Source organism: Urtica dioica, chromosome 6, assembly GCF_054948205.1.
Source record: "Urtica dioica subsp. dioica isolate 48M chromosome 6, U.dioica_male_clone48M_v1_H2, whole genome shotgun sequence".
NCBI classification, from domain to species: Eukaryota; Viridiplantae; Streptophyta; class Magnoliopsida; order Rosales; family Urticaceae; genus Urtica; species Urtica dioica.
Window position 1 is genome coordinate 44,231,315 of NC_142761.1, and position 15,793 is coordinate 44,247,107.

Sequence of the window (15,793 nt, forward strand, 5' to 3'; positions counted from 1 at the left end):
AGAGAGAGAGATTGTGTGTGTGTGTGAGAGAGGGAGAGAGAGAGAGAGATTCATTCACTGAAACCGCTTCTTTTTTCCAGAATCAGAATATGTTAACGTTGTTGCTCACATTCCTTGTTTGCATGGTTTGTTTTCTTTGAATTTTTTATTGTATTTTAAACGCGTTTAATTGTATTATGTTAATTTGGTCACAACTTCTTTTTTCTTCATTATGATTGCATACCATCTTAGTTTTTTAATTTTATTTTTGAGGGATCATACATACCATTACCATCTTTAGGTTTAACTTGTCAGGAGATTTTTCCAAAACTGAGCGTAATATTAATACTCTCTCTCTGTCTCTCTAGAACGATAATTAATGCTTTCTTATCATCAGCGAATCCCATTTATGTTTGCTTTACCCCTAATGGATTTTTAACATATATGTGGGATAGAAGGGCTTTGTTAAGTACATACCTATAAGACGCTATTATAGTCGTAAAATAATAAAGTCAGTAATATCATAAATAAATTTTATAAGATCTTTTTATTTACAATGTATGAGATCGAAAGAAAAATGAATAATGCGAAGACGAAATCAAACTTACACACCGTGTAAATAAACTATTACACTGTATATAGTTTATATATATGGTGTTGAAAAAATCTGAAAGACAGAATCGATCGTGAATACAATATATATATATATATATATATATATATATATATAATATATATATATAATTTTATGGATTCAAAAGTGATGAAACGTGACCAGCGACCGGAAATATAATATCAATAATTAAAAATGAGTTAGTACATTAATCTAACAAGAAAACAATTATTACAAGAAAACACAAGAAAAAAATAAATATAAATTAAATCATAGATGAATTTAACTATATAAAACCTCATATTGTGTAAACCTAGCTAGGGCTGATGATGATCAATTCACTATCTTTAGGCTTTCAATTAGAGACTTGGAAGACGAAACCGTCCCGAGAACCGCAAGGAAAACCCCGAGCCCGATAAACCCTAGGTTGAGAAAAAGCGCGGAATTGGAGATGTGGGACCGGCAAATCTTGACGTAGAAGGCGCACGGAAACACGACGCATATGGCGAGGCTGAGGAGCGATCCGGTGAGGGAGAGCACGTGGTCGAAGAACGGGATCGAGAGCGCCAGGGCCAGGACGAGGAGCACCGCCGCGGACCCCACGAGACCCCTCGCGGCGGGCCCCGCGGAAGGGAAGGAGCGGTCCAGCTGGAGGGCGAAAGGGGCGAACTCGAGGGCGTATTTGGTCATTGGGGTCAGCACCGTGGCCCACACGGCCACCCGGGTTGCCACGTTGCCACGTGGCAAGCTGAGGGTGATCTGAGGGCTCACGGTGGGCCCGAAGAGGTTCGCTCCGAGGAAGCCCGTTGCCACGTAGAGGGTTGTCACCGTCGTGAAGCTCATTATGGTTACCTTGTTTATATATATATGTATAATATTTCATCCGCAATTTTTGGTTTTGTATTATTAATCCGGAATTAAAAAAAAAAGAGAGAGAGATTGAAATTAATGCGCATGATCTATCGAGTTTGATTTGATTATATGAATAGTTATGAATGTGCTAGCTACTTATCTATAATTATGTTTTTAAAAATGTATTTTTTTCGTATACGATATTAACGTAAATTATACACGATTTTGAAGAAAAAGAAAACTCGAAAATCATAGAAATCTAGAAATTATTAACGTTAATTAACGATGATTAATTGTAATGAACTATGCACAATTGGAAGAAAAAACTTGCACCATAGAAACCCATTGGAAGAGAATTGTTCATGTAGAAAAAGAAGATAAGAAGGTAACGCAAATTTGCGTTAAATTTTTTAAATAAATATATACATATGTATATATATATAATATAGGTCATAGAAATAATATTGAAGGAATGATATATGTTCTCAAAACAAACTTAGAATTGTTCATGTTTAAAAAAAAAAAAAAAGATAGGAGAAAAATATGTATATTAATATTGTTGAAAATTTAACACAAACTATTTTGTCAATTGGTTTCAATTTTTTCTTATAATATATGTATATATATATATACCTTCTTGAACTTGGATGGATCTTTCATGGCTACGTAGAGATTAGGGAACACAATATGCCCTGCAAAGCTAAAGACATAAATCCCAGAAATCGCCGGAATCTTTCGAAGTCGAAGAACGGGAATCTCGTGGCGGCTCGTCCTCGCTACGCCGCCGGAAACGGCGGTGAAAACCACCGACGAGAAAATAATTCCCGACATTAGAATCCCACCAAAGGACAGGAACGAGATCGAAGACAAGTCTCGGATCCACAGGCTCGGTAGAGCCACCAAAACCGCGACGATCGTCAAACTCTGAGGCGTCGAAAGAATCGACCATAATCGGAGGTCGATCTGAACTCCGGCGAAAGCCGAGACTATGTTGTCGTGCAAAGAGATTGTGTAGGAGACGAGGGTCATGAAGATCTCTATGTATATGAAAGCTGAGACTATGAGTCTTCCTTTTGTTCCGAAAGCTTGTTGCCCTATATCTGTGTAGCTTCTTGATTTTGGGTTCTTGTCAATACAACGTCCGAGTAATATTGCTGAGTATGCACATACTGAGCCTAGTCCTATGAGAAGAAACACTGAGGACCAACCTCCGTTTTCTAGGGCATATGGGGTTGATAACTGCCCTAAACCTGCCATAAAAAAATGGAAAAAAAAAAAATGAAGATAAAGTATTTTTTGAAGGGCTCAGTAACTGTCTAGTCATATGAAACGTTAAAATTTTTGAACTAGTCAACGTTTCGTTAATTTTTTGTAAATAACCACGTAAATCTATTTACGTTATCAAAATAATAAAAACCACAGAGTTATAAATTTCTAGTAAATACGACTATTTATGAAATATTTACAATAGTTTTTTGCTATTTACGAAAAATTTACAAAACGTTGGTTAAAACGCAAACGCTTATGTTTACGTGGCTTATATCGCTAACTTTTTGTTTTTTTTTTAATAACATATATGAACTCATCAGTTTATTTTTACTAGTTGACCTTTTTAAATTACAATTAATCTTTTATAAATTGAATATATAAAAACACACTTCAGTGTCCAAACCCCTAAATCTCTTAAAGATTAAGTTCTAATTATGAAATGAAGTTTTTTTTGTGAAAAGTTTATAATGAAGCGTAGGATAAAAAGAAAATAGTGGTAATTATATGTAGTAGTATATATTTCTTCTAAACTAATTGCAAGACTAGCGTGTCTAAATGATCTTATCGCAAATGTCATTTTTCTTGATACAAAATTTTTTAAAATTATTTGCTGCTTTGATCTCTATATATTTAACTTAGTTTTATAAAGAAAATGATTGTTTGCAATTTGAAAATTTCTATTTTTTATAAAAAAAATAAAACAGCATGCTATTTTGAAAATGTTGCACTATTAAAATATTTAATTACGGTTCGATAATTTCCCACATAAAATTTCACGTCGCATAAAGTTTGCTCAAAGTGTATGTCTCTTGTGGCGAGTAAGTACTCACCAATAAGCATTCCTATCATATTGACACAAGCATGAAAAAATGAGCTGTTTGCATCGCCGCCATCGACGATCTTCGTCTCGGATGATGGTGTGATAATGTCATCTTGATCATCTTGCTCAAGGCAAGCCTCGCACCTCTTCGTCTGGGATGACTTGGGAGCCAAGTTTGGTCCTTCCACCGACTCGCTAGCGACAACATTAATTCCTTGATGTGCAAGGCAATCGGAGCACCGCGATCTTCCCATAATGGATTTGAATATTTTGTTCCCCATATTCCCTCGGTGTGTCACTCACTGCTTTTGAGTTCCAAATCCTGAGAAAACAGAATAAGTGACAAGAGTTATAAGCAGGCACAAAGGGACTTTTTGCAAGTTTTTTTTTTAATTACTTTAAAAATTTACAAATTAGCCCCTTGAACTTTTTTTTTGCTTATCAGCCCCTTTAAATTTATATTCTTGGTTTCGTCCTGGTTATGAGTTTGGTCTTTTTAGTTATATAACCATTTGACTTATAGTGTTTTGTATAATAGCCAACATTTTGTAAATTTTCTGTATATAGTCACGTCAACTTATTGACGGCACTAAAAAAAAATCAAAATAGGCGAGAATGTTTTTGGGTATTTTTGTCTTTTTGAGTAGTGCCGCAAATAAGTTGAGGTGATTATTTACAAAAAATTACAAAAGGTTGGTTATCTAGTAATTTTTAGACTTTTGGTAGCTTATTTGGCTAATTTTTTGTATAAGTAATTGTTACAATGGACTAACTTACACTGAGCCTTTTAAGCAATATCGTTATAAGTAATCTATGCAAGAAGAGAAAGGAAAGAAAATGAATATATATATATATATATATATATATATATATATATATATATATATATATATATATATATACTGAGCCTTTTAAGCAATATCGTTATAAGTAATCTATGCAAGAAGAGAAAGGAAAGAAAATGAATATATATATATATATATATATATATATATATATATATATATATATATATATATAAGTGCACAAAAGAGTGGAAAGAAACAAAAAAAAAATATAAGGATAAATTTTGTGATGTACATAAAATTGTTAGAAACGCTTGATTCACTCACTCCAAGTTGTTGTACCGTTCAGATGTCTCTCTCTCCCAGACCACCTGTGAGATCGATCTTTAATTTCTGGGGACCATAATGATATGTAAGCTTGTGGTTTCACTATAGTATATAGTCATATTATGTTTGTAAAGGCATAAATTTGATTTGTTGTATTCGGTAAGTTGAACAAGATAACGTGGTATGACTAACCAAAGGTTTTTGGTAAATCAACTTGCAACAAAACAATATAGAAGTTGGATCTTGTACTAAGTACAGTGCAAAAAACAAATCTAGCAATGTCTGTTTTTGCATGAGATATAGGGTTTGATTATAGAAATCATTGTATTCGTGTTCCTTTTTATTTGGAAAATGAGATTTCCCTGTTTTTTTTTTTTTTTGTTCATTTGCTAGAAATGAGGTTTCCATGTTTGGTTTCTTTGCTAATAACGCATCGCCTAGCAAACTTCATGAATTTCAATATCCCATATTTGGGGGTCACACAAAGCCCACTAAAAAAGTGGATTTCACGTCAACGCCTATATTTCATGTCCTCTAACACTACACTTTATTACATTCATGACTACGTACGGTATGTATTACGATCAAAATACTTGTATACTGAATATCTTATATATATGTTATGATATATGTTATGATCATGATGTAGAGATATATATATGTTATGATCATGATGTAGAGATATCTTAATAATTATATCATGGTAAGTTTGAATTTTATATGTCAACATGATCAACAAATCCACCCGAGTGCTAGCTCTAGTCTATATGGCTATTGTCATTTTTTATTATTATCATCCAACATGAGAATGCATAATAAAACACCTATCGAAGTGGATGGTCGAGTTATTAGTTATCTACCCGATGCGCATATAATATGGTCGAATCAAGTTCAAAGATCTTTTAGATTATTACTTTCACGTGAATTATCTTTCCCACTTACCCATTATAATTTTTGTCAAACTACTAAACCATGTGCATTATTTGCGTGGGGGAGCTAGAATTTTTTTCTCTGAGGAACATATTTGAAAAAAAAAAATCTCAAATTCTAATACAACAAAGAGAAAATTGTCTCAATTACCACTATTTTATAAGTTTTTTTCAATTTCACACCTAAAACTTAATTTGACCAAAAATACTATCAAGTCACTTGTACAAATACAATTTTACCCTCAATAATTGATGTCAACAATTTATATCAATTCAATAGATGTCGATTGTTGACATTTATGTCAATAAAAAGAGAACTCAAAACTCACAAATGTCAACAATAGATGTCAATTATTAACATCTATATCAACAATAGATTTCAATTGTTGACATCATGTTGAAAATAAAATTGTATTTGTACAAGTGGATTACTAGTATTTTTTGCCAAACTAAGCTTTTAATGGAAAATTGGAAAAAGTTTATCAAATGGTGGTAGTTGAGACAATTTCTCATATAACAATCAGGAATGTGTAAGAATTGTTGTATGAGAGAGACAAATACGAAAAAATCATATAATTTTGAGCTGAAAAATTAAAATTAAAATAAAAATAAAAGTAATTAAATTGTAATTTTTATAGTCTAGAGCGCATATATATATCTCCTCTAGTTTCCCATCTGCCTCCGCCTTTGCGTGTGGATATAGTAAATAAGTGGAGCAACAAACCCTCATTACATAACCGTGAATAAAAGGCAGTGAAGTAAATCGTGAATACAAATATTGGTAATTCAGTTCAGTGATAAACACATACTCTGAGAGATTGTATATCCCATGGTAGAAAGTAATTCACTAATACATGATAAAGATTTAATACAAAGTTAGACTCTAAGACTCTCTTGAGTGGTCGTCTTCTCTGCTTCTAATGAACTACATTCTAAGCTTCCCTACATACATTGTTTTTCCTTCTGAACATAATAAGAAATTAAATAAAGTCGATAAAAATGTTGAGAACAAGTGGAAGCTCGGAATAAACAAAACCTTCGACTATTGATTTGCAGACAATACCGGTCAAAGATTCTTCCAAAAACATGTTGATATGCATTAGTTTATGAATACTAAACGGGCATCAAAATCACAATTCATAATGAATTTCGACTTTGGAAAAAATTATGTGTTTCAAATACGAACATGCAGAACAAAACTATAAAAATTGATGAAAAAAGACAAAAACTTCGAATGAGCTGAAAGTTCCCCAAAAAATCATACGTCGGCGATAAAAATCAAATACAAATAATCTACGCCAATACATGCGTTGATCTTGTCGAGAATTTAAACTTGATATATTAGAGCAATACAATGCAAGCAACTAAAGTTGCTTTAATGCTTATGTGGCAATACCATGTCACTTTTTTTTTTACACATTAGCATTGTAGATAATAATGATTATGGCAATGGTGTCACTTTCCAACATCAATGCTTATACTTTTTTTTAATGAAAAAATTAATAAAATAATAAACACACCAACTTAACTTTGAGTGGGACCCACCTCAATAATCTTTTGGGGCTACCACCATTGAAGTGGTTTTTATGTAAAGTGCTACAATTGATGATGTGTATAGATAAAAAAAATAATAATTTTTTTTCATAATGTCTAAAAATTTGACAACTTATGCAGTGGAGTTGCTCTTATAAGCCCAAAATATAGAAGCACTCTGGTCAAAAGCTGTGAATCCGAAGGGGTTTAGGCCTTGGGTGTCGGACCCTGCCTCCATTCCAGAGCTGTCCTTTGGCATGAGACCCCAAGTCCTAGCAGAGGGCTTGTGAATGTCCAAGTGGGCCCCAGTTTTCGTGTCGGGGCTGTGAATCCGAAGGGAGTGGGCCCCATAGGCTGCCCCAGGCCCAACTCCCTTCGAATTCACAGCCCCGACATAGACGTAGAGGTTGGGAGCTCCGCGCGATATTTAGAGCCGAATACTAAGTATAGACACTTGCTATTACGCCCCAAGAAATTTGGACACCAAGTCTAATTCTTAACATCTACTAAAGTTATTAATTATATTTTTAATAAATTAAATAAAATACCTATTTTCTTTCCCCATCAAGTCTAAAAATATGCATAACTTGTGATCTAAACCGCTATATTAAATAAATTTGGTACCAATACGAGGATGATAAGATTCATTATGTTAACACCGGTGAAGTCCTTCTTCTCAGATTGATTAAAAAAAGAAAAAAAATATATATATATTTAATTTTTAAAATCCGTGTCTATTTTTTCTTCAAAAAAATAAAAAAATCCGTGTCTATTTTTCTAAAGAATACTTTAAAATGGACATTAACCCAATTAGTCCAAAACAAAAATGAAAAAAAAAAAACCAAACCAAATGGCTTCCAGGAGAAGCCAGCATTAAAGGGAAAAAATATTGTTTTTTTTTTTCTTCCCAAAAATTGGACGAAAGAAAGAAATAAAGGGAAAAAAATAAAACGGCATAGGCGCGCAAAGGAATAGAGAAGGAGAACTGGAAAGACTCTGAAGAAGAAGAATAAGAAGACGAAGTGGAATAAGCATTTCTCTTCTTTTTAACTTCCATGGATTTGGACCCCGACGATATCTTCAGAGACGACGACGATGATCTCGATGATGATTTCTTCAGGGTTAGCTTTTTCCTCTCAGCTTCGTTTCTCTAATTTCAACGTTTCATAACATAATCGTGCTTTTTTGGTGTCTTTTTTTGTTCAGAAAGAAGCGACTAAAGAGCTCGTTGTGTACCTCGTCGACGCTTCTCCGAAAATGTTCACTTCCACGTCTCCGAACGTGAGTTCTATTTATTCAAAAAAAAAAAAAACGAAAATGTTCATTTTGGGGAATTTCTCGCCGGAGTTTGTTTCCGTTGCTCTTTCAATTAGGGTTTCTTCTATTGGATATTGCGTGTTTCATTGTAATAATTTGAACTTTGTATCGCGTTAGTCATGTGTAGAATGTGTTGACGTTGTCTTTTGGTGATGGAAATTTCTCATTTGTTTAGGCGGAGAACGAGGAAGAGACTCATTTCCACATCGCTCTCAGCTGTATCTCGCAATCTTTGAAAACTCAGATCATCAATAGATCTTATGATGAAGTTGCTATATGCTTCTTTAACACAGTAAGCTTTGATCATATTGTTTAATGGAAAAATATTTGAAGTAAAATCATAATCTGGGCAATAACTTCACGCTAGTGTATCGGGGTTTTACCTATTCTTCGTCTTTCTAGTGTTTTATTTGTTTCCCATTTGGCTATACCTTAAGGTCAGAGACTGAAAAGAGATGTTTTGGATAAGCTTAAAAATAAGAAGAATGTGAAAGAACCAGTACTTAGATCAAGGTCTTTTTCGTTATGCTGTCGGCTCTATTTTGTAGAAATTTTTTACATGAATTAAGTTTTGCGAAACCCTTGCAGAAGGAAAAGAAGAATTTGCAGGATTCCAACTGTGTCTTTGTTTTTAATGTTGCGGATAGAGATCAAATAGACAGACCAACAGCGAGGCTAATAAAAGAGTTTGATGCTATAGAGGGTATGTTACAAGCGATTTTATTTTATTTTATTTGTAATTGTGAATCTTGTGTTGGAGAGGGACTACATATATCTCAATCAATTTATCTTTGGCAGTATTTTTGAAATTTAAATATTCTTGCAGAGTCATTTGCAAAAGAAATTGGAAGTCAACATGGTATTATCTCCGGGTCTCGAGAAAATTCTTTGTACAATGCACTTTGGGTTGCACAGGCGCTGCTACGAAAAGGGTAAAAGACTATCCTCATCATCTCTAATTCTTCTATTTTTAGTAACCACGTGTGAATGTCTTGCTCAATGGGTTTAGTTAGTGACTATGTTCTCTGGATATTAATGAATGTTGTCAATCAATCTCTCAGGTCTGCCAAAACAGCAGACAAGCGAATACTTTTATTCACGAACGAAGATGATCCTTTTGGGATCTTCAAGGGAGCTTCAAAGATTGATATGACACGAACAACTTTGCAGCGCGCTAAGGTACATTTTTTTAATCACTGCCTAACTACTAATAGTGTTGAATGTTGTAAAAGTAGATCAACAATTGTATAATTACGGGTTTTTTTTTCTTCTATATCTCTATATCTTTTTGATCTTTGAAGTGTATGGGTGTATGAAGGATGCACGAGAACTTGGGATTTCAATTGAGGTTTTACCGTTGGGTCAGTCTGAGGAGACGTTCAACATGTCTCTGTTTTATGCTGTAAGGCTTACTTTTATCCCTTTCTATCTCAATTACCTTAAATATTTCATATGACACACTACACTTCAAATCTATGTTCCAGGACTTAATGGGACTGAGTGGTGAAGAGCTTGCTCAGTTTATTCCGACCGTAGGGGAAAGGTGAGTTTTTTGTTTTTTAATATTTTTTACTGCAGATGAATGACCAAACAATATGAAGTTTAAGATTATTGAATTGTGTTTATTCATCCATTAATTATTTTACGTATTAATTAACCTATCATATTAAGATAAACTCTTGTTGCCTAGTTGGCTTATTCTACTCAAAGGAGACGTAGCTTTCGGGCATGCATTATATAAGTGCTAAAAAAAACTTTTGAAGAAATTATGAAATCTTAAAAGAAAATAGAGAAAGCTAAGGAAATTTTAAAGCAAATTGCAAGCTAAATGCCTGCTGACCAATCTCGAATGAGATCTGCAATAGAGAAAGAGCCGAAATCAGTAGATAAAAGTGAAGTATTTGGGTATTTTTATCACTTTAATGATAAAGGTTTCTAGTTGTATTATATTAATCCGTAGTTTCAAGTTGTAAATTGATTGTTTGTATGTAAATCACTTTGTATTTCAGGATGGAGGACATGAAAGATCAACTTAGAAAGCGAATGTTCAAAAAGCGCATTGTTAAAAAGATAAACTTTGTGATTACCTCTGGCTTTACTATTGAACTGAACACTTATGCTCTGATTCGTCCCACAGTTCCCGGTATGTTAATACAAATTTTGCAGGCTTGTTGATGTCATTTGATGTTGTAATTAAATCTGCTTCTTGAAACTGATATGTAGGAGCGATCACATGGTTGGATTCTGTGACTAACCAACCATTGAAGGCAAGTTGATTTGTAACTCGTTGTATCTGTGTGGAAATTGTATTTTTTTCTTCAACAATTTGTTGGTTTTTGGTTGAGGATGGGCACAATTCACATCACTTTTTGACATCTCATTCTAGAAAGTTAATTTTGAGTGTTCTAGATCATCAAAACAAAATGTGCGGGGTCATGTTATAGTTGTTGTTTTTTTTATTACTTTCATATCTGGTAACTTAGTTTATAGTTATCAATTTCAATAGGTCGTACTTTTTTGTTACCCAAAATATTATCAGCTTTCTTGACGGCTAGAATGAGGGCCGATTGTCTTTAGTTGGGCATATTTTGTTTTAGAGGATAATACGCTTAAAGTATCTGCATTATTGTGGTTTCCTTTTACAACCTATTGTCCATCGCTAAAACAACAAAGGAAACTCCTTGAACTCTCTACACCCGACCACCCAAAGATTGACTTGCTTACTGAAATTTCTCCCATATGGACCATTGTTCTTATTCGAATTGGGTAAATCATGATTTATGTTCTGGCCAGTATTTGTGTTATTCAATTTGGTTTTCTGCAGACTGAGAGAACTTTCATCTGCGGCGACACTGGTGCATTGCTGCCGGAATCTACCAAAAAGTTTCAGGTTTACAAAAGGTAAGCTTGTTATGGAGTGTAATAACCTACCTCTTTAGTGTTTTTATTTATTTATATTTTTTGTTTTTTCTCCTATTCTATTGGAAAATGTGATCTACCTGAATTTCTTACCCCAATTGTACACTCTTTATGCTACTATTAAACAAGCTTTACTGCCTTAATCATCCTTGTTTTTCTTATACAATAAATTAGTACGTAGTGGTGGTTTTCTGTTACAATAAATCAGAATACAGTGCCAATGGGGGGGGGGGGGGGGGGGGGGGGGGGGGGGGGGGGGTTTATTGTCGTACAGTTAATGATCATTATACTACCTTTTTGATATTTTCTATCTTGCAAGCTTCTATTTTAAGTAAAGTTATGTGTTTGGTGTTCAATCCTTGTTTTCCCATGTACTTATGAAAATAATTATAACTACTTTAGTAAATGCTCCTTATTTTTATGTGATTTTTTGTTTACTCATGATATCTACTTTGTAGTGAAAGTATAAAGCTTTCACCAGAGGAATTGTCAGAGATAAAAAGGATCTCGACTGGAAATCTTCGTCTTCTTGGGTTTAAGCCACTGAGCTGCTTGAAGGACTATCACAACTTAAGGCCATCAACTTTTCTATTCCCTAGCGAGGAGGTTTTGTTTTTCTCCTATCCTTCTGGATTACAAATATCAGATTTTTTTTTCTTTTTTGTTCCTGGGGCCTAGTGGTTTTAAATTTACGAGTAGTCCCTAATGTGTTACTGTTTCTACGACAAGCATAAGGGGTGCATGTTATGGTAATCCAATATGCTCTCGATTTATTTAACTAAATACTTTTTATCGTGTATAAGCTTTGAATAAGTCCTAAGATTACAGCTATGGGAGATCTATTCCTAATCCAGATATTAGATATTCTGCAATACTTGCTAACTTATCTGAATTACAGGATGTAATTGGTGGCACTTGCGCTTTTGTTGCCTTGCATAGATCCATGTTGCGGCTTAAGCGGTTAGTCCTTGTAACATTTTAATTTTAATTTTTTATGTTTCATTGTTAAATTTTGTTACATTCTTTGTCGAATTTAAAAAAAAAAAAAACAATAAATGGTAACACTCTGGGGAATAGAGTTCAGTTGTCCTTTGGACCTCTGGAACTACGAAGTCCTTGAGAGAGGATTTAATACTCAAATTTTTTATTTTTATTTTTTTTATTTTAATAATTGGGGGCTGACAATTCAGTGATTAACTTTATATTAATAATTCCAGTATTGTCTTTTGGCTCTATGTGTCCTGTAGTGATTTCAAAGATTTGTCTGTCTGATTTAGCCAGAAATAAGTGTAGTGCCTTCTCTGTTTTTGTTCTCTTCTGAAACGGTTTTTCTAGATTATACCCTTCTCTTCTGCGCTACCAGCTTTGTTATGTGTTGCACGAAAATGTTTGAAAGAAGGCTTTTCAGCTCTGCAAGCTACGGAGTTTTTTGAAGTCATTATTTTTTCTAATCATTGTACCAGAAAGATAATTTGGATTATCCAATGCCCATATCAAAGCTTTCTAATTATTCCCAGTCATAATATTAGAGAACATGGAAATATATGTTCCAGGACTGATGCTCCTTTTCCCTTACGATTTCATTAACTGTTAACCTTATCAACCATATTTTTTTAGCATTATTTTTGTGTTATTCAATTAATTATTCTAATTCATTTTTATTGATTTTGTTTTTTGCGCAGTTTTGCAGTTGCATTTTACGGAAGTTCATCTCGTCCTCAGTTGGTTGCCCTTGTTGCCCAAGTAAGGTTTTCCAGTCTTTTAACGCATCTATTTGCCACTTTTTTATTTATTTTTCATTTCCAAAAAAAAAAAAAAAAAAAAACCCAGTTATGATAATCTCTACCTTTTACACTCATTTTCGATTGTGAAGGAGGAGATAATTGGAGCTGGTGGTCAGCTAGAGCCACCTGGGATGCATATGATATCTCTTCCATATTCCGATGATATTAGAGACATTGAAGAGGCAAACAAACAAATTCATTTTCAAAGACTGAAGTTTTTCTTAGTCTTTTTTCGATTAATTTTTCTTACGGGCGTTGCGACTGTGCAGCTACATTCTGATGTCAACGTAACAGTTCCTACCGCGAGTAATGAGCAAATCGCAAAGGCTTCTTCTTTGATCAAGCGTATAGACTTGAAGGATTTTTCGGTCTGCCAATTTTCCAACCCTGGTAACTAATATCTCTACATCTTAAACCATTGGTTGTAGTTTAAATTGGTAGTATTATTATAAGAAAGGGTTAAAAAGCTTCTGGCCAGTGATTTCTGGACGGGGATAGAAAAAACTAAAGAAAAATGAAAAAAAAAAAGAATAACACCAGCAGAAAAATCAGTTTTTAATGAAAATATCAGTGGCTGTGTTCACTCAAAATAAGTTAGTAAGACACAAACTTATATGCATAAATCAAGAATACCAAACTAACCACGATTCATCTCAACGATTATCAAATGATACTACAATTCATCTAAAAGAAAATGAACATATATTAATTATAATATATATACTTTTGAATATTAATAATTTTTTTTTAGAAATTTACCGACAATTTATCAAATTTAAATTTGAATATAACAAAGTGAGAGATGCTATTTCTGTCGAAATTCATCGAAATTTTAACCCGTCAAATTTACATCGATGAGTAAAGGCAAGGCCATGATTGAGTGTATGTGATCTCGCAGGGTTGCAGAGACATTATGCAGTATTGCAGGCACTAGCTCTGGATGAAGATGAGTTGCCTGACATCAAAGACGAAACAATTCCCGATGAGGAAGGCATGTCCAGGTAATTCCCACACATTTTCGACATTAGTGTCAAATCATATCATATCATATCAGATCAGAAGGTTGTAAATGAGTCAAATCTCACAGACCAGGAGTGGTCAAGAGTCTGAATGAACTAAAGATCGCTGTCTATGGAGAAAATCACGAAGGCGACAGAGATGAGAGCAAAGCCGGTAAAAGTGAAGCCTCGAGAAAACGAAAGGCAATTGCAGAGAATGCGGTTAAAGAGTGTGCCAATTTTGATTGGCCTGAACTTGCTGACAATGGAAAGGTTAGCACTTTTCTTCCTTTTCTTTGTTTATAAATAAATTATGATTTTGTTTGTTAAATACATAGAACTTCTAAATACAATTTGTAATCTAGAACAAAGAGCGCCAAGCAAAGAAAATTAAAGAAGAGATCAGGTTGTGTACAATTGTAGGGATTTTTTTTTTTTTTTTTTAGCGGAATAAAATACGAAAAAGAAAATAAAAATAAAATAATAAACAAAACAGACTGAAGAAATTGGCAAGACGCGAAAGCCTTGAAACAAGTGAATTAGCAGGTTTCATACATAAAAAAGGGTGCCATCAACTTTTGTGATTATTTGCAGATGATTTGAAGATTAATACAATTATTGTTTAATCTGCAGTTGAAGGATTTGACAGTAGTTGATTTAAAGATTTACTTGAGCGCTCACCAGCTTCCCGTCACTGGTAAGAAGGAAGCTCTGATAAGTAGGATATTAACCCACATGGGTAAATAATACTCACAAGTTTAGGTGTTTATTTTGGTTTACCTTTTTTCTGAGCAAAGAATCTGAACCTAATTTTTAGTGAATGAACTGCTCTGCTCAGATTTGAATGTAGGTTAAAAATGAAGTATATGACCTACTCTTTTTGTAATGTCCATATTAAGTTATGCTTGGTACCCACTTTTTGTTCTGTGAATCTGTTTCATGGAATCAAGTGACGAACCTTTAACATGAAAAGAAGAATTGCGTGATTATCTTTCTCTTCTTTCTTTCTTTTCTTTTCTTTTTTTCTTTTTTTTTTTTTTTTTTAATTTCCAATAGAATAAAGAAACTCACCTTTTTACGTATTAAAGTATTTGGAATATATCTTTTTTTTTTATCGAGTATTTGCATTGAAATTCCTGGTAGTATTGCATTGAAATTCCTGAAACAAGGATCGTTGAGTATTATTATTTCGTCGGTACTAGGCAATTATGTTCAATTATTCCATGTTATATTGACTACGACAATTATTAAATATATTCAATAGTAGGTGATTAAAATGGAGATCACATAATAGATAATAGATAATACCCTGCCAAAAAGATCAAGTGACATGATTATCTACATCTCCAACTAAGATTATGTCCAGAGCAAGATTAATCACCAACTATAAATTAATACTAAGCTGTGGTCTACTAACCTAGCATCGTATTAACTATCAGAATGATGGCTCATCTTTTCCATAAATTAAAAGTCAATTACGCTTTGCATTTATGCTAAGATTAGCATGTATGATATGACTACTTCTGAATCAATCCCTCGTATCAATATAAATACATACATATATATATATATATATATATATGATAACATTATTTTTCAATCCATGCTTAAATCTTGAAATAATCTTGATTTTTAAAGAAAAGTCTATTGACAAAAAAAAAAAGCTAC

The 15,793-nt window shown here is 33.4% G+C and overlaps 2 protein-coding genes across 3 annotated transcripts; one reads left to right on the forward strand and one right to left on the reverse strand.

The window, feature by feature from the left end:
* Window positions 1-925: 925 nt before the first annotated feature.
* On the reverse strand, window positions 926-3,814 carry LOC149394505 (Transmembrane amino acid transporter family protein). The gene is made up of 3 exons (XM_089618347.1): window positions 3,544-3,814; window positions 2,078-2,694; window positions 926-1,444 (listed from the first exon to the last, which is right to left on the reverse strand). Exons 1-3 carry the CDS (start codon window positions 3,812-3,814, stop codon window positions 926-928), a joined length of 1,407 nt encoding a protein of 468 aa, XP_089474473.1.
* A 4,228-nt stretch (window positions 3,815-8,042) lies between these two features.
* On the forward strand, window positions 8,043-15,121 carry KU70 (ATP-dependent DNA helicase 2 subunit Ku70-like protein). Of its 2 annotated transcripts, none has more exons than XM_089617693.1 (19): window positions 8,043-8,228; window positions 8,314-8,388; window positions 8,600-8,716; window positions 9,013-9,127; window positions 9,251-9,356; window positions 9,486-9,603; window positions 9,743-9,826; window positions 9,909-9,967; window positions 10,434-10,567; window positions 10,648-10,691; window positions 11,249-11,325; window positions 11,802-11,949; window positions 12,242-12,303; window positions 13,026-13,086; window positions 13,217-13,309; window positions 13,397-13,517; window positions 14,026-14,128; window positions 14,215-14,398; window positions 14,759-15,121. In XM_089617693.1, the coding sequence occupies exons 1-19, from the start codon at window positions 8,163-8,165 to the stop codon at window positions 14,870-14,872; spliced, it is 1,881 nt and encodes a 626-aa protein (XP_089473819.1). In that variant the 5' UTR covers window positions 8,043-8,162; the 3' UTR covers window positions 14,873-15,121. The 2 variants fall into 2 exon arrangements, with proteins under 2 accessions (XP_089473819.1, XP_089473820.1); XM_089617694.1 differs by having other exon boundaries at window positions 9,072-9,127.
* Window positions 15,122-15,793: the final 672 nt, after the last annotated feature.

What these genes read in the sequence shown, in the direction of transcription:
- KU70 (XM_089617693.1), top strand. Translation starts at nt 8,163, where the DNA reads ATGGATTTGGACCCCGACGATATCTTCAGAGACGACGACGATGATCTC. An exon ending in TCGATGATGATTTCTTCAGG is followed by an intron (nt 8,229 to 8,313) that starts GTTAGCTTTTTC and finishes TTTTTTGTTCAG; the next exon opens with AAAGAAGCGACTAAAGAGCT. An exon ending in ACATGTCTCTGTTTTATGCT is followed by an intron (nt 9,827 to 9,908) that starts GTAAGGCTTACT and finishes TCTATGTTCCAG; the next exon opens with GACTTAATGGGACTGAGTGG.
- LOC149394505 (XM_089618347.1), bottom strand. Translation starts at nt 3,814, where the DNA reads ATGGGGAACAAAATATTCAAATCCATTATGGGAAGATCGCGGTGCTCC. An exon ending in TATGATAGGAATGCTTATTG is followed by an intron (nt 2,695 to 3,543) that starts GTGAGTACTTAC and finishes TTTTTATGGCAG; the next exon opens with GTTTAGGGCAGTTATCAACC. An exon ending in ATCCATCCAAGTTCAAGAAG is followed by an intron (nt 1,445 to 2,077) that starts GTATATATATAT and finishes TATATAAACAAG; the next exon opens with GTAACCATAATGAGCTTCAC.